This window comes from Calliphora vicina, chromosome 5, assembly GCF_958450345.1.
Source record: "Calliphora vicina chromosome 5, idCalVici1.1, whole genome shotgun sequence".
Classification (NCBI taxonomy): Eukaryota; Metazoa; Arthropoda; class Insecta; order Diptera; family Calliphoridae; genus Calliphora; species Calliphora vicina.
The window spans coordinates 21,247,001-21,269,096 of NC_088784.1; the positions used below are offsets into that span (position 1 = coordinate 21,247,001).

Consider the following 22,096-nt stretch of genomic DNA (forward strand, 5'->3'; position numbering starts at 1 on the left):
TTTAAATCTTCAGTGTTGTTTAAAGGCCAGTTCCTCGACCTCGAAAGAAAATCAAAGCGACTTCGAATGACTAATAAAAATGAAAATCGTTGGCAAAACAATTCTATCTATAAACTATGTCTTGAATGAAGATTGTAAACTCAACGACAGATTTATCAACCAAGAGTTTTTTATCCAACGGAATGAAATCGTGATGTATTTGATCCTCGATCAAAAAAAAGCAAAGGTACTTCGAATGACTAATATGAATGAAAATCGTTAACACTACAATTGGATCTTTAATCAGGAATGGCCCGAGTCTCGACTAAAGATTGTAAACTGAACCATAGCTCTATCAACCAAGAGATTTTTTTTCCCAAGGAATTATCTTTCTATAATTCCACGAATTAGATCGTGATATATTTTCAAAATTAAATCTTTAGGCAACTAATAGCCAGTTCCTGGATCTCGAAAGAAAATCTAAGCGACTTCGAATACTAATAATGAAAATCGATGGCAAAACAACTGGATATTTAATCAGGAATAAACAAAATTTTGAATAAAGATAATAAACTCAACAACTGTTCTATTAACCAAGAGATTTTTTCCAAGAAATCAGAACCACAACACAAGTGGACTAATAGCCTGTTCCTCGATGACTAATATTAATGAAAATCATTGGCATTACAATTGGATCTTCAATCAGGATTGACCCGAAACGCGACTAATGATTATAAACTCAACGACAGAACCACAACATGAATGAAATCGTGATGAATTTGCAAATTTAAATCTTTAATGGATTAATAGCCAGTTCCTTGATGTCGAAACAAAAACAAAACGACCAAATGATTAATATGAATGAAAATCGTTGGCAAAACGATTGATAAAAAATAAAGATTGTAAACTCAACAACAGCTTTATAACCTGCAGCTTTTTCCTCAGGAAAGAACTTACGAGGACCATAAAACTAATGAAATCATGATGTATTTAAAAATTTAAATTTTTTTAGCCCGTTCCTCGATTTCGAAAAAAAAGCAAAGCGACTTCGAATGTCGAATGTCGAATGTGAATATGAATGAAAATCATTGGCACTATATTTGGATTATAATCTGGATTGTAAATTACACGGCAGCTCTATCAACAGACATTTTTTTCCAAGGAAGGAGCTTTGGACTAGAACTTTGAATGATTAACATGAATGAAAATCGTTGGCAAAACAAAAGTCTGTTCCTAGATTTCGAAAGAAAATCAAAGCTACTTCGAATGAATGAAAATCCTTGACACTACTATTGGATCTTTAATCCGGAATGAAACGAGATACGGCTAAAGATTGTTAACTCAACTTACGACTAGAACCAACACTCGAATGAAATCGTAAAGTATTCACCACTTTTAATATTTTGTGAACTAATGGTTTGTTCCTTGATCTCGAAAAATGGCAAGTGAGCGATACTTAGTCTTTCCAAGTCGACTGATATTAGATTCCTCTTGGATCTTCAATCCGGAATGACCCAGAGTATCGATTAAAGATTACAATCACATCGACAGCTGAGTCGTTTCACAAATTCTAGACAAGGTAGCCATATGAATGAAAAGCATTTGCGCTTAAATTGGATCTCCAATCAGGAATGACCCGAGTCTCGAAAATCGTTGACATTACAATTTGATATTTAGTCCGGAATGACCCGAATCTCGACTAATGATTGTATGCTCAAAGAAGTTTTTTCCCTAGGATAGAATTTACGGCTAGTATCACAACACGAATGAAATCATGATGTTAATGGTTTGTTCCTCGATCTCGAAAAAAAGAGTCTTTCCAAGTAGACTGAGATTAGATTTCTCTATATTAAAAAGTTTGAATGAAAATTGGATCTTCAATCGGGAAGATTACAATCACATCGACAGCTGAGTCGTTTCAGAATGCAGCTACAACGAAGCTATACAAAGAAGTCATATGAATGAAAGGAATTACCCGATTCTCGCCTAAAGATTACAAACTCAACGACAGCTCTATCAATAGTATTTTCAACTTTAAAACTTGATCTTGAAATAAAACCGAACGGAACGATTGTTAGACACTAGGAGCCAACTGAAATCGAAACGAAAACATTCGCTTCATTGAGTTTACATTTGTCAAAAACAAAACATCAAGATTTTGACATTATGCGATCGCAGAGTTAACCAAAGTAAGCTACTCGAAGTCGACTGAAAACCGATTTTCTCTACTTTTATTGAACTAATGGCCTGTTCCTTGAACTCGAAAGAAAATTTAAGCGAACGAAAGTAAGTTACTCGAAGTCGACTGAAAACGGATTTCCTAATTAGTTCGACTGAATCATATAAGTGACGGCAATGAAACCCAACAAGGTGCAACTATTAATAACAATACTCACTTCAAACAGGGAGCTCTATATTTAGTACGAGCCTCCAAACGGGCCTTGGCCACACTGCCATCATTCTTAGAACCGCCATGTTTTATGGCCGCCTGTATAGCCTTCTCCTTGCACCATTCCACATGACGATCATAGGCCTTAATGCCAAAACATCTTTCACAATGGGGACACTGTTCGGCAGGTAATGGCTGAATACCCCGACTTCTAGTCAAAGAACGTTCTGAAGAACGCATACGATCACGATTAAAGTTACTGGAAGGCGTAACGTTGGAGGAGTTGGTGGCTGCAGCTGTCGCCGTGGGAGTAGTATTGTTAGAGGATACAGCTTTACGCATAGAAGCACGAGCTGTGGATCTTATCAAATCTTCCGCTGGTTTTTTGCGTGTCAAAATGGGAGAGGAGACCTGCAATAAATAGTTAAATAACTAATTAAATGTTTCTTTATTTTCCTCAGTTTTGTTGTTTTTACCTGTTGTACAGCTGGCTTTGGTGATTGTCCCCTTTCGTTTCTAGCCTGTGCTATCGATGTACTCGATGTGGCTTTTTCCGGTAAACCAAAATTCTTGGGCAATGGATATGTGGCCAAATCGGTACCCTCACGTCTCTGCCGTGATGAATCGAAAATGTTACGTTTTTTTGTAGTCATTTTTTCACAAATGCCCACATGTTTCCTCAAAGTTACCGGATTAAAGGTTCGCGCACATATGGGACATGCTACCAGCTCCAGGCTGGCAGTCGTATCGGGTACCTCAGTGGGCGTGGTAATATTGTTGCCGTTGCCTAAAATTAGATAAAAGTTGTAAACAAATATAAGATGGTTGGTTTTTTTTGTGTAAAAATTAAGGAAGTGAAAGTTATTTCGGATTTGAATAAACTATTTTCTAAATTGACAAATTTATTATTAATTATTTTAGAATACAGTAGAATCTTAAGCATTTGGTTAGTATGACGAGGGTACATCATTTTATATCCAAGCCACAGGATAACATAGAGACGAGGCGTAATTGTCAAAAACCTAACTCTTGCAACAATTAAATACATGTTAGTCAATGTCACATGAGATCAGTAGATATCTCACACAAACTTTGTTTCATTTAACTTTAAAAATAGGAAACGCTAAAGGAAATACTCTTTGTTACTTCAAAAAACCCTCAAATAAGTACTTATTTCTTTATATTTAGAGCATAACTTTGGATGCTATGAAACAATAAAGAAAAATCGATATAGAAGAATATTCGTCCTATGACAACCCAGTGTCAAATTCTTTGATTTTTGTGAAATTTTCCTGCACTTCCAGAAGAAAAGGAAGTAGAATTTTTACTTCCTTTTCACTTCTTCATTTAAAGTTCTTTCTCGCTAGATTGCTAACAATTTGTTTGGCTCAAGCATGTAGTAAAATATCTAAAGATCCTGTAGATTGAGGTTCTTAAAATTAATAAGAAGTTTGGAAACAATTAAGAGAGCTATATTCGGCTGTGCCGAATCTTATATACCCTTCACCAAATTATACTTCAAATATTTTTAGGTAACAAAATTTTTTTTTTTTTTTCCAAAGTTGTTTTTTTTTCGTTTTTTGGAAAAACATTTTTTTTTAATTTAAAATTTTTTTTTTTAAATTTAAAATTTTTTTTTTTAATTTAAAAGTTTTTTTTTTAAATTTAAAAATTTCTTTTTTTTTAATTTGAAAAAATTTTTTTTGGGTTTTTTCTTCTTTTTTTTTGGAGAAAAAAAAATTCAGGTTAAAAAATATTTCCGATTTTGACCCATTGTAGGTCCAACTTACTATGGTCTTATATGCGTCGTTGCAAAGGTCTTTAGATATCCATATTGTCTATATTAATGTCTTAGTAATCCAGATATAGGTCAAAAATCGAGGTTGTCCTGGTTTTTTCCTCATATCTCAGCCATTTGTGGACCGATTTAGCTGATTTTAAATAGGAAACTTCTCGAAAGCATGTCTGACAGAATTATTGAAGATTTGGATCCCGAAGATATCTGGGGTGTTCAGAAAATTGATTTCAACAAACAGATGGACAGACAGACAAACAGACGGACATGGCTTAATCGACTTCGCTATCTATAAGGATCCAGAATATATATACTTTATAGGGTCGGAAAATTATATTGTGCAAATTACAAACGGAATGACAAACTTCTCACGAAGGTGAATGGTATAAAAATAGCTTTCTATACACTATTGAAAAACTTCCATACAACCTTCCAAGGCGAATTTCGAGAAGATGGCAGCACGAAGAAATCAGGCGAATTCGTTTATTTGTTTATTTATGGAGTTTGACATTCGCTTAGTCGGCGAATTGTTGGTTATCTAAGGAATTTGACATTTGCAGGAAAAATCTGCTGTGAACAGCTGTTTAGTGAAGACCACCGTGTATAAATTGGCCTTATAGCCATCGTATAAAGCAAAATCCACCTACATGACTGCTTAAAATCCAACAATCTCTTTCATGAATACTCAAAAACATTTTGTAAATATAATTATTCAAATCTCTTGAACATTTTAAAGTTTTTAAAACAAAAGATTTGTTAACATAGATATCTGATCAAAATTTACACACGTCCAGACGTCAAAATCTAAATCCATTCATTAAAACCAACAAGAGACGCGTGTTACTCAAACGCAATATAACAAACAAAAAAATAAAAAGTGTTTTAGAATAAGAATGCAAAATAAAGGTAAAAATAAAACTAAAATAACAAAACTATAAAAGAAGAATGAGGATTTAAGCATGAAGAATGAATATGAATGAAACATGTTGGCTGCCAGCTTGGCTGGCCATAAAATATAAAAACAAAACAATAAATTAGAATGAGAATAAGAATAATAAAAATAAAATTAACTATAGTGGGTGTCAATCAAAATCTGTTGTTAATTGTATGCAAACAACAAGAAATTGACATACTTTAGATTGGAGTAAATGACTGAATTTAATTGAATTGAATAATGCTCGTAGTTGATGTCTTGTGTTTTACAAACATGCATATCTAAAATTATATAGAATGAATATCTATATACGTAAAAAGATATACAAATGAAAACAAGAACAGGTATTAGAAAAGCCGACATATTTAGTTTAACTTGGTGCCGGTCGTTGGTATCATATCGAATACAGAGAGATATAAAGATAAATTAAAAGTTGAATACATAATTATAAATAAATTAAGCTATTATTTTATTACGTCTTTGTTGTATTTATAAGAAAGTAATATGTAGTAATAATGGCTGGTTTGTAACAAGACCGTCATAACTTCAGCTGGTTCAGATCTCAACAATAATAGAATAGGAATTTATATAGAGAATATTTGTAGAACTTGACGATTGGGGAATGGGGTCTTTCGCAAAGGTGGAAAGCTCTCTGATTGCTATCCACTTGGGGATAGCCAGAAGTGATTCCTTTACGGAATTTCTCAAGCAGCTCACTACTTCCGGCCGCTAGTCAAGTATTCCCTGGTAATGTCGCCCAGGTTACCCAATCTGACGACAGCTAAGCTGAATGACACTTTAACACCAGTGCGTCTCAGTTAAGCAGGTGTCACTGAAAGTCAGCGTGGTAGTCTGCCCAAAGGTTGTTGGTAGCCTCAACACTGGGATCCTTCCTAAATACCAACGATTACAGAAACCACAGCCAATAATAGAAACCAACATATCTTTACGATGAAGACATTTAGCTTGAAAAGGACAACGAGAATCGGAACTTGGAATCTCCGCACACAATATGACCCTTAAAAACTCGCCTAAGTATGCAGAGAATTTACGAGATACACCCTGCTACTCCTAGGATTGTGCGAAGCCACATGGCCAGAAACTGCCATTTGTATTCGCCTATTCCTGGCCTCTGACAACCTCACACTTCTATACTCTAGAAAACCAGAGAACCAAACAAAATCAAATGGTGTCGTCATACTATTGTCCAAAGAAGCTCGACATGAACTAATTAACTGGAAACCATGCGGAATTAGAATTATTCTTGCGTGCAGTGCTATGCACCTACAGAGATATCTGAAATTACTGAAAAGGACAACTTTTGCAGTCATCTGAACCAAGTTCTATACACAATACCACGAGGCAAAATAGTGCTACTAATGGGCGATGTAAATGCGCAACTGAGAACCGACAACAAAGGCCGCGAGAGGATAATGGGTACAAATGGCATCGGTAGAATGACGAAATGTGCAGCAACGGCAACCTAGTGGTCGGAGGTACTTTATTCCCCCACAGAGCAGTTCACAAGGCTACTTGGATATCGCCAGATGGCACGATCGATCGACCATATCGCCATCAGCAAAACCTAGCGCAGAAGCCTTCTCGATATACGAGCTAAAAGAGGGGCGGTCTGCTTTTCCGATCACCACCTGTTAATAGCATCTATCCATCTTAAGGTCGCTGCAATACGATGAACTGAAACATCTGTGAATAAGTAAGGAACCTGCTAATCCCTGCTAGGAGGCATAACTACATCACAGAGCTTATGGCTTAAAGGCGCCCATTCGGTAATTGAATGGCCAAACGTCCAAGCACATTTAGAGGACGTTGCCAGAGAGCATATTGGTTATAGAACCCCACGGAAAAGGCAATGGATATCTGACGACACTTGGCATCTGATACAATCAAGAAGAGATGCTAAATCTAAAATTAATGCAGCCAGAACTCGATCGGAGAAAGCTGAGGAAAGACTACAGCCGACAAGACAAACAAGAAACACAAAACTCGCATGCGATGCCCAAAAAGTTGCGGAAATGTAACACTCTTTCGCCTTTAAAGAACAGCGAAAGAGTGTTAACAACATCTCGGTCGGAACAACTTGAAATATTGAGACAACTCTACTCTCTAGCTTGCTGTCCAACCCACCCTTTGCTACTGAAATCGTGTGTAATTGCCCTAGCCATTACGTAAGACAAGCTTTCCGAATTGAAGATCCCGAATTTAACGAAATATTATACGCTGTCTCAGCCTTAAAGCAAATAAGGCCCCTGCAGCAGATAATATTGCACATGAAATGCTCAAAGCGGAGAGCCAAGCATCATTGTCCTTCCTACACCTTGAGGATGATTGCGGAACAGTCCAACGAGTGCCAGACACCTTTGTATATGGTCTTTATCGACTTTGAAAAAGCTTTCGATACTTTAAGACACGACGCGTTATGTAGCACTCTTGCTTATAAAAGTATTCCACCAAAACGTATAATTCTTTTTCAATCGCTCTATAATAATGCTTGTTGCCGAGTTGTGCATGACAATAACCTAAGCAACCGCTTCGAAGTATTTACAGGAGTCAGAAAAGTTTGCTGTTCAACATTGTGCTTGACGTTAGCATACGAAATGCAACCCGAGCTGGCAGAGGAATAAGATGGGGCCTTAATGAACGCCTTGAATATGTGGACGACATCTGCTAAGTGTCACATAGCCACAGAGATATTGTATCAAAACTCAAGGCTCCAGAGATCAAAGCGGCAAAGGCTGGTCTAAAGATAAACACGCGATGTAACACCATTAACACCAACAGGTTCAAAATACACACCGTCGACCTGGATGATGTAACATCTTTCTGTTACTTTGGGCATCATTACTATCACTGGCGTTACCGAATATCAAAAGCCAATTAAGCAGTCGACATGTTAAGTCCAATATGGAAATCAACCGTCATCTCTTTCAACACCAAAATAAAGTTGTTCAACAGATCATCGCTTCTATATGAAAGCGAGACGTGGAACGCGCTGTCACGTGACATAAATGCTGTGCAGATATTTGCCAACCGATGCTTGAAAAGATTTCTTCGGATATTCTTGCCTCCAACAATATCAAAGCAAATCTATGGAGCAGAACAAATCAACGGTCAATGAATGATTCTTTTAAATGGGACCTTCTGACAATCTCTGAATGGGGTCGCTTTCAATGCTCGCAAGACTCAGTGTTGTATGTTGACACATAAACGAACGACAGACCATGTCGCTTCATCTGTATTTATGGTTGGTGTAAATATTGTGGAATCAGACACTCTTGATGTTCTGGGCATGAGAATACAATGTGGTGTTCGCTGGTCTAAACAAATTTTTAAAGTGTCGAAAGAAGCATTCAAGTGTCTCGGATTTCTGAAACGATGTAGGAATTACTTCACTCCATCTGATGTCCTCACTATTTACACCACTTATATTCGACAGAAAATGAAATACAACTTCAAAGGTGCTTCAAAGTCTCTCGATCGCGTACAGGAGAGGGCGAGGGTGATTATTGGTGACAGTAGGGTTTCCAACTCTATTGATTCGCTGGAGCACTGTCGCAATGTGGGCTGCACTTCACTGTTCTATCTGTACTACAATGGAATGTGTTGAATCTATTGAAATTAGGGAACGTTTTTCATCAAGAACACAACCCTTTGTGGTCGATTGGCCAGTGGTCCGCACAACACAATACAGGGAAATTATGTTCTATACGTATGTGGAACAAACTTCCATTAACTATTTTCCTAGTTCCAACACAAAGATTTGCATGGTAGGGGTCATCTCCTGAGTGCTGGTCCAAGAAGAAAAACAAATATGGAAGGGGTAAGGTTCGATGCCTTGTCGAAAATGTTTGTTTCTTCCTAAGTGTATTTGTTTTTTAACAAATAATTTGCATATTTTTGAGTTTCCCTTACCTCCTTAAACCCCTGATGTACTATCTATCTTGGGTAATTTAACAAATTTCTTTGGCGTTAATTATATTATTGAAAAGTGTAAAGTAAATACGCATTTAAATGTAATCAAGACTGTGTTGATTTAAATGTAATTTGAAAAATGGTTTAAAATTAACATGTTTCAACATGTTTATGCATTTTTTAAACATTCACTTTTGTATTATTTTTAATTCAACTTACTATAAATTGTAATTTAATTTCTTTCTTAGTGTTTTTTTATATTATTTCTTGCTTAAATTAATTATTTTGCAAACAAACACAACTAAAACATTAAAAATTGAAATTATAACATTTTGCAGCAGCTTTACTACTGCTAAATGGTTTAACATTAGACTTTCTTTTCTATTTGTTAAGTTTATTATTGTTTTAATTTTGATTTGAGTATTAAACAAACACGATTTATAATCATTTTGTGTATTTTAGCATATTGATAAGAAATTTAACATACAAGTAGATGGTAAACTTACTAGTACGTTTATACGTTCACATTCAAATAAATTTGTACTTCAAAATAGTAGATACATATAAGGGGTAATCACAGTTTAAACGGAAGTAATAGGAAAATAAACTATGGGAAATTCCAAATATTTAATTGAAAAAATATGAATAATACATAATTAGCTTGATATTAAATACAAAAACGTTTTATTTTGCAATATTTCAAATAATTTACAAATATGTAGGTACGAAAAACAATTCGAAATCTGGTAAATTAGTTCTAAAAAAAAGTTTTCAAACTAAATACAATATTTGTTGGCCAAACATGTTGAAATGTTCTTTAGACTGAAACATGTTGAAATATTTATGTCAGAAATTATTTCCAGGAAAGTGTTTACAGAAACGTGTAAGAATCAAATAACTAAAATAGCAAAACAAAATATTTACTAGAATCAACAATACATTAAGAGAAACAGCCAAAACAAAATGTATGTAAGTTGGACAACACGCAACTACTTGCGTTAAAGAATATTAAACTACAAAAAAAAATTGTATTAAAAATATGTATTTAGCACTTGAACTAAACGCATGTGGTGTAGACACAATGTAAACTACAAGACACAATTCACCACAACACCTCAGCCACTTGATTGTTTCTTCCACAATCTGTAGCAGGAATGGTAAAGTTGATATGATCGTACTTTGTTTTGATACTACTGATGATCATTTAATACTTTCAAAAAATTCATTAATTTTGATAAAACTTTTTATTTCCAATTTCGGAAAAATTTGTTACCGATTACTTTTTTGTATTTGAAGAATTTTCAAAGAATTTTTTATCTTATTTTATTGTAAATTGTGTAAAGTATTTATGAACAGTATTTAAAGTTGGTTATTTGTAATTTCCAACAATTTTGGTACCGATTACTTTTTGTCTTTAATGTATTTTGGATAAATTTTTTAATTTATTTTAATTAAGCTGTATTATACATTTTGATTAAATGCAATTGGTTATTTTCAATTTCGGAAAAATTGGTACCGATTACTTTTTTGTATTTAAGGTTTTTTGAAAGAATTGTTTATGTAGTTTTATTTTAAATTGAGTAAAGTAGTTTTTTAATAGCATTTGAAGTTGGTTATTTTTAATTTCTAACCATTTTGGTACCGATTACTTTTTGTCTTTAATGTATTTTCAATTTCGAACAATTTTGGTACCGATTACTTTTTTGTATTTGAGGAATTTAGAAAGAATATTTTATGTAGTTTTATTTTAAATGGAAAAAACTATTTTTTGATAATATTTAAATTGCGATATTTTTAATTTCTAATAATTTTGGTACCGATTACTTTTTGTCTTTAAGGTATTTTGGTTAAATTTTTGAGTTAATTTTATTTTAATTAAGCTGTAGTATTCATTTTGATAAAACGCAGATGGTTATTTTAAATTTCAGAAAAATTTGGTACCGATTACCTTTCTGTAATTGAGTAATTTTGAAATAATTTTTTATGTAATTTTATTTTAAATTGAGTAAAGTATTTTTTGAAATGTCTAAAGTTGGTTATTTTTAATTTTTAACAATTTTCGTACCGATTACTTTTTGTCTTTAAGGTATTTTGGTTAATTTTTTTAGGTAAGTTTATTTAAATTAAGCTATAACATTATTGTTTATAAAACGGAGATGGTTATTTTGAATTTCGGAAAAATTTGGTACCGATTACTTTTTTGTATTTGAAGAATTTTCAAAGAATTGTTAATGTAGTTTTATTGAATATTACATAAAATATATTTTAAAAGTATTTAAAGTTGGTAATTTTTAATTTCTAACAGTTTTGGTACCGATTACTTTTTTCTTTAAGGTATTTTGGTTAAATTGTTTAGATAATTTTATCTTAATTAAGTTGTAGTATTCATTTTGATAAAACGCAGATGGTTAATTTAATTTTCGAAAAAATTTGGTACCGATTACTTTTTTGTATTTGAAGAATTTTCATAGAATTGTTTATATAGTTTTATTTTAAATTGAACAAAATATTTTTTAAAAGTATTTAAAGTCGGTTATTTTTAATTTCTAATAATTTTAGTACCGATTACTTTTTGTCTTTAAGGTATTTTGGTAAAATTGTTGAACTAATTTTATTTTAATTAAGCTGTAGTATTCATTTTGATAAAACGCAGATGGTTATTTTAAATTTCGAAAAAATTTGGTACCGATTACTTTTTTGTATTTGAGGAATTTTGAAATAATCGTTTATGTAGTTTTATTTTAAATTGTGTAAAGTATTTTTTGAAATATCTAAAGTTGGTTATTTTTAATTTCTAACAAATTTGGTACCGATTACTTTTTATATTTATGGTATTTTGATTACATTGTTTAGGTAATTTTATTTTAATTAAGCTGTAGTATTCATTTTGATGAAAAAGAATTGGTTATTTTCAATTTCGGTAAAATTTTGTACCGATTACTTTTTTGTATTTGAGGAATTTTGAAGGAATTGTTTATGTAGCTGCATCTTAAATTGTGTAAAGTATTTTTTAATAGTATTTAAAGTTGGTTATTTTTAATTTATAACAATTTTGGTACCGGTTACTTTTTGTCTTTAAGATATTTGGTTATATTTTTTAGGTAAATTTATTTAAATTTAGCTTTAGTATTCATTTTTATAAAATGGAGATGGCTATTTTCAAAATTTGATACCGATTACTTTTTATATAAACAACTAAATTCTAAGAATAAAGAATATTTGAACACCATTTTGATACCAATCGAATATTTAATTTTCCATCCCTGATTTGTAGCCCTTATTCAAGTGCTTTGAATTATTTAAAAATTTCGTAAAATTCTTGTGTTTTTATTTTTCTAGTAAACGGTTATTAAGCAATTTTCTTAGACACTATTACAAATAAATGTTACTCATAGCTATAAGCACGAAATCCAAAACAGTGTTAAATAATTAAATTATTAACAACTTTGCTCTACAAAAGTATTTTTTTATTCACATTATTTCGTCTTCTGCGAAACCTTTAATAAGGTTGGGAATAAAACTAGTTTTATTTAATGGTGCGAATAGTTTTTTCTGTTATAACGTTTATAAAAACGTTTTAACAGTGTCAGGAATTCTCGTAAATGAATGTCATAATTTTAAAGTTTGTGAGTTGGGACCATGTAACAGTTACAAGCAACAAGTTGTAGCATAAAGATCAACGTCATGTACATACATACCTAGCAGTTCTGGGTGACTGTCATGAACTAAAGATCTTGCCTATCATTTAGGATCATCACTGGCTACAGAATTAGGCTATGTGATATAAAGTCAATTGATCGTATATTGTTTGATAGGAAATTATTTAGATTATTTAGAAACATTAAAGTGACAATTGACTTCACTCTAGATTACCTGGGATGTATAAAGTAACCTATTAACTTTCTTTGCTTTACAAAGAGCACATATATGTCAAATGAACCAAAAATTCTATATATAAAAATCAGTCAGCCATGTAATTAGTGATAAAAGAAATACATTGACCACTTGCAAAACTGCTGGGTTATGTAAGTATAAATTTCTGACAAATAACAAGTGTTTTCGTGGAATTTTTGGATACATTATATTCTAACAGTAGTAACAGTTACGAATAGCCAACAGGCTGTTGAAAAACATTTAATTTTTTATATTATAATATTAATTTTTCTTAATTAATCAAAATAGTTTTTAATAACATTTAATATACATATTTTTAAGCCTGCTTTTTTTAACAGCTTAAATTTGTTTTAATTGAATAAAATTCCACACATATGCCACTTTAATGAAGCTGTCAAATTAAATCGGATTAATAACACTTTTAATTATAACAATCCGTATGCTACAAATCAAAATATTAACCATTCATAATTTTAACAAATAGTTTCTTTCATTATATTTTCAATTTAATTGAAAACTTACGGAAAGAAACTAAAAAAAAATTCACTTAAAGACAGGGTTTAAAACAAATTAATGTTATTTATAAATCAAGTTACTGATTCCGACAGAAAATTAAACATTTTATAAAAAAGTTTATGCTTAAAAGGCAACATTTTGCAGAATATTGCCTTCTTCTAGGGTTGCACATACAAAATATGACCTTTTCAACTGAATCCGATGTTGTTGAAGTTGTTAAAAAGCCATAATCTCAATCGTGGTGAAATTTGACTCAAAAAATTTATTTTTAGGTTGAAAAAAACATATTAACCGTTAACAGTGTTACATTTTGCAGAAGAACTCAAAAATTGGAAAAGGCAATTTTTTCCAAAAAAAAATCAAAAATGATTCTTTAAATTTCTGTAATTTTCAGATGTGTATAAAGAATTTTTCGCAATTATTCGCCAAACTGTTTAAATAGTTATTCGATTAATCATATAAAAATGTTTCCAAATTTATCGAATATAAAACTAGATTGTCAAAACTATTTCTAAAATATGAAATTTAAACGAATAATTAAAAAAAAAGAATAATCGATTATACGATTAATTTTATATATAGTAAAATAAAGTGCAAGAAATGAGCAGAATTTGATATTATTTCTCACTTTTAGTATTTCAGAGAACAAATTTTGATTGTAACTGCTGAATTTGGGCAATTATTCGTAAACGGAATAAAAAATTAATCGATTATTTGACTAAAAAATCGTTCGTAATGTAGAATGTAAACAAAAATTAATATTTCAAATGAAATAAAGACGAATAATCGGCAAACCGAATAATCGATTAAACGAATAATTTTATATATAGTCAGATAAAGTGCAAGAAATGAGCAGAATTGGATATTATATCTCACTTTCAGTATTTTAGAGCAAAAATTTTGATTGTATCTGCTGAATTTGGGCGATTAAACAACAAAAAAATTAATCGATTATTTGACTAAAAAAAATCGTAAAAATAATGTAGAATGTATGATTGTATATAAAAAAAATTAAGATTTCAAATGAAATTATGAGGAATAATCGGCAAACCGAATAATCGATTAAACGAATAATCGATTAAATGAATAATTTTATATATAGTCAGATAAAGTGCAAGAAAAAAGCAGAATTTGATATTATTTCTTACTTTTTGAATTTTTGAGAAAAAATTTTGATTGTATCTGCTGAATTTGGGCGATTATTCGTAAACCGAATAAAAAATTAATCGATTATTTGACTAAAAAAAATCGTTCATAATGTAGAATGTATGACTGTGTAAACATACATTAAGATTTCAAATGAAATTAAGACGAATAATCGCCAAACCGAATAATCGATTAAACGAATAAAACACTATAAAGCCAGAAAATTTATTAAAATGAAGCATTTTTTGATAAAATTTCTAACACCAACACAGTTATAATGCTTATTATCTCTTTACCACACGAAATATAAAGATCAGAAATCATCCGGAATGATTCTTTAAATTTCTGTAATTTTCAGTAAAAAGAATTTTTGACAATAATTCGACAAACCGTTAAAAAAGTTATCCGATTAATCGTATAAAAATGTTTCATAACTTATGGAATATAAAACTAGTTTGACAAAAGTATTTCTAAAATATGAAATTTAAACGAATAATTAAAAAACCGAATAATCGATTAAACGATTAATTTTATATATAGTCAGAAAAAGTGCAAGAAATTAGCAGAATTTGATATAATTTCTAACTTGTTAAATTTTTAAGAAAAAATGTTGATTGTTTCTGCTGAATTTGGGCGATTACTCGTAAACCGAATAAAAAATTAATCGATTATTTGACTAATTAATCGTATAAAAATTTTTAAAAATTTATGGAATATAAAACTAGATTGACAAAAATATTTCTAAAATATGAAATTTAAACGAATAATTAAAAAACCGAATAATCGATTAAATGAATAATTTTATATATAGTCAGAAAAAGTGCAAGAAATTAGCAGAATTTGATATAATTTCTTACTTTTAGGATTTTTGAGAAAAAATTTTGATTGAAAATTTGATTCAGCAGATAAATTTTGGGCGATTATTCGTAAACCGAATAAAAAATTAATCGATTATTTCTCTAAAAAAATTGTTCATAATGTATGACTGTGTAAACAAAAAAATTAAAATCTCAAATGAAATTAAGACGAATAATCAGCAAACCGAATAATCGATTAAACGAACAAAACACTATAAATCCAGAAAATTTATTAAAATGAAGCATTATTTGATAAAATTTCTTACTTTTAGTATTTTTAAAGGGGATTAGCATACTTAGCACGGTAATTAAGCTATTAATACCTTGTAACCGGGATACTTTCACACGAACTAATGCCAAAATTAAACAAACAACAAGCTGGATTCTGCCCTTTTTTCTAGATTTCAATAATCATAATTACGGTTCTTCTTATTGTAATGGTACTTTAGATGAATCCCTAACGGCAATTTAACTTTAACGGTTATTGCACTTATTTCGGTAACGTTAGGGACTAATCGTTGCTGAAAGGGTATTTTACGGTTAACACTAGTCAAACTTTTTCAAACAGGAATGGAAAAGTTTCAAAAAACGAATGTATTCGAAAAAAGTTTTAACATAGAGAAAGATTAGTTAAAAAATCCCATGTCAAATGAAAATGTGACAGTTGTCTTAATGACAAATATAAAACGATTAATTTAAGCATCGAAGAGTTGTAAATATAGGCTCTAAAAATAGTTTAAATCGATTAATTCCGCATAGGGAAATAAATAAACTATGAAAAGATGACAGCTGTCATCTTGACAGATAGAATTTGAACTAAAATAAAATGTAAAATTATTATTCCATTAATATTTGTCAACAAATCTAAAGATAAATTGAAGACGGACTTTTGTTTATGTTACATGGAAATGTGACAAATGTCATTTTGACAAATTGATACACAGATATCACAAAATGTTTGGTTTCATTAGGATTAATTTACTCAAACTAATGACTCAAAAGCTATGACTACTCGATACTATTGAATTCATTACTTTATACTACTAAATACTTCTAAATTTAGTTCTCAATACCACTCAATACTTTCTTCTTTATTTATTATACCCTTCACCTTCGTGAGAAGGGTATATATAAGTTTGTCATTCCGTTTGTAATTTCCACAATATAATTTCCCGATCCTATAAAGTATATATATTATGGATCCTTATAGATAGCGGAGTCGATTAAGCCATGTCCGTATGTCTGTCTGTTTGTTGAAATCAATTTTCTGAAGACCCCAGATATCTTCGGGATCCAAATCTTCAATAATTCTGCCAGACATGCTTTCGAGAAGTTTCCTATTTCAAATCAGCAAAATCGTTCTACAAATGGTTGAGGTATGAGGAAAAAATCAGGACTACCTAGATTTTTGGCCTATTTTTGACCTATATCTGGAATACTAAGTCATTAATATACACAATATGGATATCTAACGATGTATATAAGACCATAGTAAGTTAGACCTACAATGGATCAAAATCGGAAAAAATATTTTTTAACCCGATTTTTTTTTTTTAAAAAAATTTAGAATTTAAAAAATTTTAAAATAACAATTCGAAAAAAAATTTTACCAAAAAATTAAAAATAAACAATTTTAGAAAAACAAAAATTTTTGTTAATCTAAAAATATTTAAAATTTGTATTTTGAAATATAATTTGGTGAAGGGTATATAAGATTCGGCCCAGCCGAATATAGTTCTCTTACTTGTTTTTAAATTAAAAATATACACATTTAAAAAGCACTGAACTCTTCCATTTTGGAAAACTGCTTAAATACAGAACTTTAAGTTATAGAATCTGAACTTTGAAGTTTCAAAAGCTTTAAAAGTAAAGTACATATAAAAAATAGCTAGATTTTTTAAATTTTAAGAGCATATTTCCGGTTTTAAAGCATATTTTTAGAGCATGTTGCTCCTATTGCAAAACCCTGTATAATTTAAATCTTGTTAAACCGATTTTAAGATCATTGACCATTTCCATACGACACAATGAATGCATTTGATACAAAATACAATCTTTAAGATCATCAAAATAGCAGAAAGAAAAAAAAAAAGAAAAAAACAGCGAAACCAAATATAAAACTCTGATGAGATAGATGAGTCATATTAAAACATTTGGAGCTAATTTACTGGCTACTTCGCTTACTCAACCCATAAGGAAGACATACTACAAAATGCATCCATTTTTCATTCTTCTATGGCTGATGTTGATAGTGATGTTGCTGCTTTAGACAGATTTATAATTAGAAATTTGAAATAAAAACGTTTCACACTAAACGAAAAAAAAAGAAGCAGAGAAAAAAATAACCAAATAAATTGTATCTATAATATCACAAGATTGTGGGTCAAATTTTTATCATAATAATGATGATAATGTGGAAAAATTTCAAAAAAAAAACAAGAAAATTTAGGTGACATAGAAGATTTTCTTCATATTTCATAAACATAATTTATATTACTGTAACGTTTTGTCATTTCTTTTAGTTTTAATTAAAATCTATTACAAAATTTTACAAAATATTATGTTGTTAACTGACTACTCTGTGAGAATTTATTTTTTTTTATTACGGCTACAATGGAATATAATACTTGTCATTATTATTAGTAGCATTATTGCAATATGATCATGTAGATTTTTTCTAAAGATACCTAAAAAAATAATTGAATGAATGACTACATAGATCATCGTCATCGTCATCATCATTATCATCAGCTATCTCAACCATCCATGGCATGTCAGTTTTATAAAAGAAGTATTTGAAAGTCACAAAAAAACAATCTGAGAATTCCAAAATTGTTGCGCGTGAATAAATTCAGTTCATACATGTGTTGGCTTTTCATTCAAATTAAAAGTCAAATGATAAAGTATGTAGTGATCATAATATTTAATATGATCAGCAATAATTTATTAGATTCGACAAATGTATACTGAACAAAATTTTAATATTTCGTTTAAGAAACAAAAAAGACCTATAAAAGCGATTAAAATTTACACAATCTGAATACATATAAACTCAATTAGGTCGTCGTTGAAAATAAATTGAGATGCAAAGTGAGAGCATAAAAAATATAACATGGAAATCACTCAAAAACTCTATAAATTTCAAATTTGTTTAAGAAGAAAAAAAATTCTGGGAAAGTTCTCATAACTGTTAGGCTTTGAATAATTGATATCCTAGGAACTATTCTTTGACAATCTGTTGACAAAACATTTTATTCTAAATAAGATTATTAAAATAAGAAGCACGATCCATGCAAAACTATTAGTATTATCTCAACAAAAATAAATCGTTTACTAAAATCCTCCGAAAGATATTTAACCTTTAACTCAGTCTCACCTAAATAGGAAGAATACTGGCTTCAGTATAAGAATTCATTTACAGGATCATCGTACTCTCTTTCGTATCACAGCTTTAGTTGTAATGAAAACATGTTGGATCATGCATTATGGAAACATAAAAAACATGGATTAGTTTACTACATAATCCTTTTTTAACAAGGAAATGATCTACGTATTAAATTCATCATATAATGAAATCTTAGAAAGAAAGAGTAAAATCGGATACTAACTATTTCAGAACATTATATCGAAAAAGATCAAATATATGAGGCTAAACTTGAATGGAGACTGACCCGGAGGGATCATATTGAAATGAAACAAGTATGTATGATATTTTAAGAGAAGAGTAATTGGTAGTTGAATTAATAGAAATAAAATGGAAATCGTATACTCACTATGCCTAGACAAAAATAGAAGACGTTACTCTTAGTAGACTAGGGAATATGTTCTTTTTTATAAGGGGATCAGATGGCTTAATGACGGAAAAATTATTGGAGCTTTCTTCTTACTTTAATTATATTTCCATCTTTGTCTTCATCGATTTTCTCTTTCTATATTATGTATTTACAGGATCATCGTACTCTCTTTCGTATCACAGCTTTAGTTGTAATGAAAACATGTTGGATCATGCATTATGGAAACATAAAAAACATGGATTAGTTTACTACATAATCCTTTTTTAACAAGGAAATGATCTACGTATTAAATTCATCATATAATGAAATCTTAGAAAGAAAGAGTAAAATCGGATACTAACTATTTCAGAACATTATATCGAAAAAGATCAAATATATGAGGCTAAACTTGAATGGAGACTGACCCGGAGGGATCATATTGAAATGAAACAAGTATGTATGATATTTTAAGAGAAGAGTAATTGGTAGTTGAATTAATAGAAATAAAATGGAAATCGTATACTCACTATGCCTAGACAAAAATAGAAGACGTTACTCTTAGTAGACTAGGGAATATGTTCTTTTTTATAAGGGGATCAGATGGCTTAATGACGGAAAAATTATTGGAGCTTTCTTCTTACTTTAATTATATTTCCATCTTTGTCTTCATCGATTTTCTCTTTCTATATTATGTATTCTTTTCGAAAAATCCCAATTCCGGCACTATAACAAAAATGTTTAGGGGAGACCAAGACAGAAAATATTCTAAATTTAAATAGACCAGCTTTCTGGAGCTGTGTCATCAGTATTATCTGACACTTAGATCTTGGGACACAAAACCCGATATTAAATGCATCAGGGGCATAAAAGATACTGATTTCAATGAATAATCACCCCTATCGCGAATCAATATTTCACATGAAATGTGTTCGCCTTTCCCATTTTTCGTTCATGAACTTTGTGCACGTGAACAAATTCCCCATGTTGTGTAATTTTTAGATGGAATTTTGTAAAAAATAAACAGCTGTTACGAACAAAATCAACTATTGTGAATGAATAGTTCATGGGAATATCACATCTAACAATTTTCCCTTCGAGGGAAATGAATATTTCATGGGAACAGAAATGTTTTTCACATGTTTTTCATGAATATAAAATATCCGAAATGTTCAGTAACTGTTTTGGATGAACGAGGCTTACTATGTAAATTTTACAATCAAAGATTTCTTTTGAATGGTAATTTTGTAGAGAACAATAAAAGCCAATGGTTAAAACTACTTGAAACTATGAGGAATGGCTTCACCATCTTCAAGGAAATAACAATAAATACGATAGCTTCCACCATCCACATTACGCATTAGGATGACTGATAGGATCGCTATCTGTATTCCATGGAAGATTTTGGAAAGAAATATGCATTTTATTTATAATCAATGCTTATAAATATCTTCAAACCATGCGTTTGAAGATATTTATGGGAAAACGCATGGTGATAATAATAAAAAAACATATGGAAAAATCGTACGTTCGCGACAAGCTAATTAAGCCAATTAAACAAAAGCCAATAGATATATTTTATTGCGTAAATACCGAATAGAGACCTACAGTAACACACTTTTAAAATAAATTAATCGCTTTTAAATATTCCGTTCCATTTCGCAGATTTTTTCATTTCACTACTGTCAGCTAAAGTTGACTTCTATTTTGCGTACGTTCGTTACCACATGTTTATAACTATCATTATGAAAACTTAAAGTCCATAGAATCCATATTTTGCACTAAACATAGAGCTATCAACATGCTAACGAATCGCAAAAAAAACTAGGAAATGTTTTGTTTTCTATATTTTTTGGACATCAAATGCGTACGAACGTACGTTCGTGACCCAGGAAAATGCCCATATTCTTCACAAAAGTGTACTTAAAGAAAAAATTTAAAAACTATTATAGGTGTAAAAAAAATTTGGTGAAAAAAAAATTATAAAAGAATATTGGTGAAAAAAAATTTTGGAAAAAATATTTCTGATGAAAAAATCGAGGTAGTTTTTTGCTTATATCTCAGTCATTTGTGGGCCGATTTTAAATAGCAACTTAAGTTGGACTAGAGCGGATATGTTTATGTATCAACCACGTGTGTAGGTTAATTGGGGGCTTCGGAAAGTTGATTTCAAGAGACAGACTGACATATAAAACAACATTTTGTTTTCCCATGACTTTAGAAATGGGAGTGACATGTTATTACCCTGGTGCTATATAGTAATTACTTTCAGTTAGAAGTGCATAGATTGGAGTTGTATATAAGTAATATTCAAACTATTAATTTGATAGCAGTTTCATGCTAGTTCTAATATTTGTTATGTATTTGTGCTTCCTTATTATAAATATTTATAAGAAATTAATCTTCAATATGTTTTTTATTCAAAAAAACTAAATAAAATCTAAAACATGCAAATTTAAAACTAAAACTTTTACAAACTACAAATTAGTTTACCAAATGCTTCAAACACCAACTTCCGATCTTCATTAAGATGCTGATGGTGATGATCATCATCAACATCATTATTGGCAAGAGAACGATGATGATGCTGATAATCATTATTATTATTAGCAACGTTACTAAAATTTATGCTCAATTGATTTTTAACATTTATTTCGGTAGCCGTAGATGGTGCTGATGATGGTGTATCAGCCGTTAATGCAAATGAAGTTTCTAAATTGTTATTATTATTATTATGATTATTACAGTTGCTGTTATTGTTTTCAGTATAATTATTTAAATGATTGTTAGTAAAAGAATTATTAGTGCGATCTATGCAAAATGTTTGATTATTCAAATTTGTGGCAAGTTCGGAAGCAGTTGTCTTAGATGCTGGGTTTGTTGTTG

General features: G+C 30.5%; 1 protein-coding gene across 3 annotated transcripts in view; it reads right to left on the bottom strand.

Annotated features, from left to right (window-relative positions):
- Positions 1-22,096, bottom strand: part of LOC135962465 (mucin-2) — a 120,065-nt gene that overhangs the window by 18,659 nt on the left and 79,310 nt on the right. For all 3 annotated transcript variants that reach the window (XM_065514409.1, XM_065514407.1, XM_065514408.1), the window contains exons 3-4: positions 2,845-3,155; positions 2,376-2,779 (exon numbers count right to left, since the gene is read on the bottom strand). In XM_065514409.1, the coding sequence (XP_065370481.1) occupies positions 2,376-2,779; positions 2,845-3,155 (715 nt within the window). The remainder of the gene's footprint in view (positions 1-2,375; positions 2,780-2,844; positions 3,156-22,096) is intronic.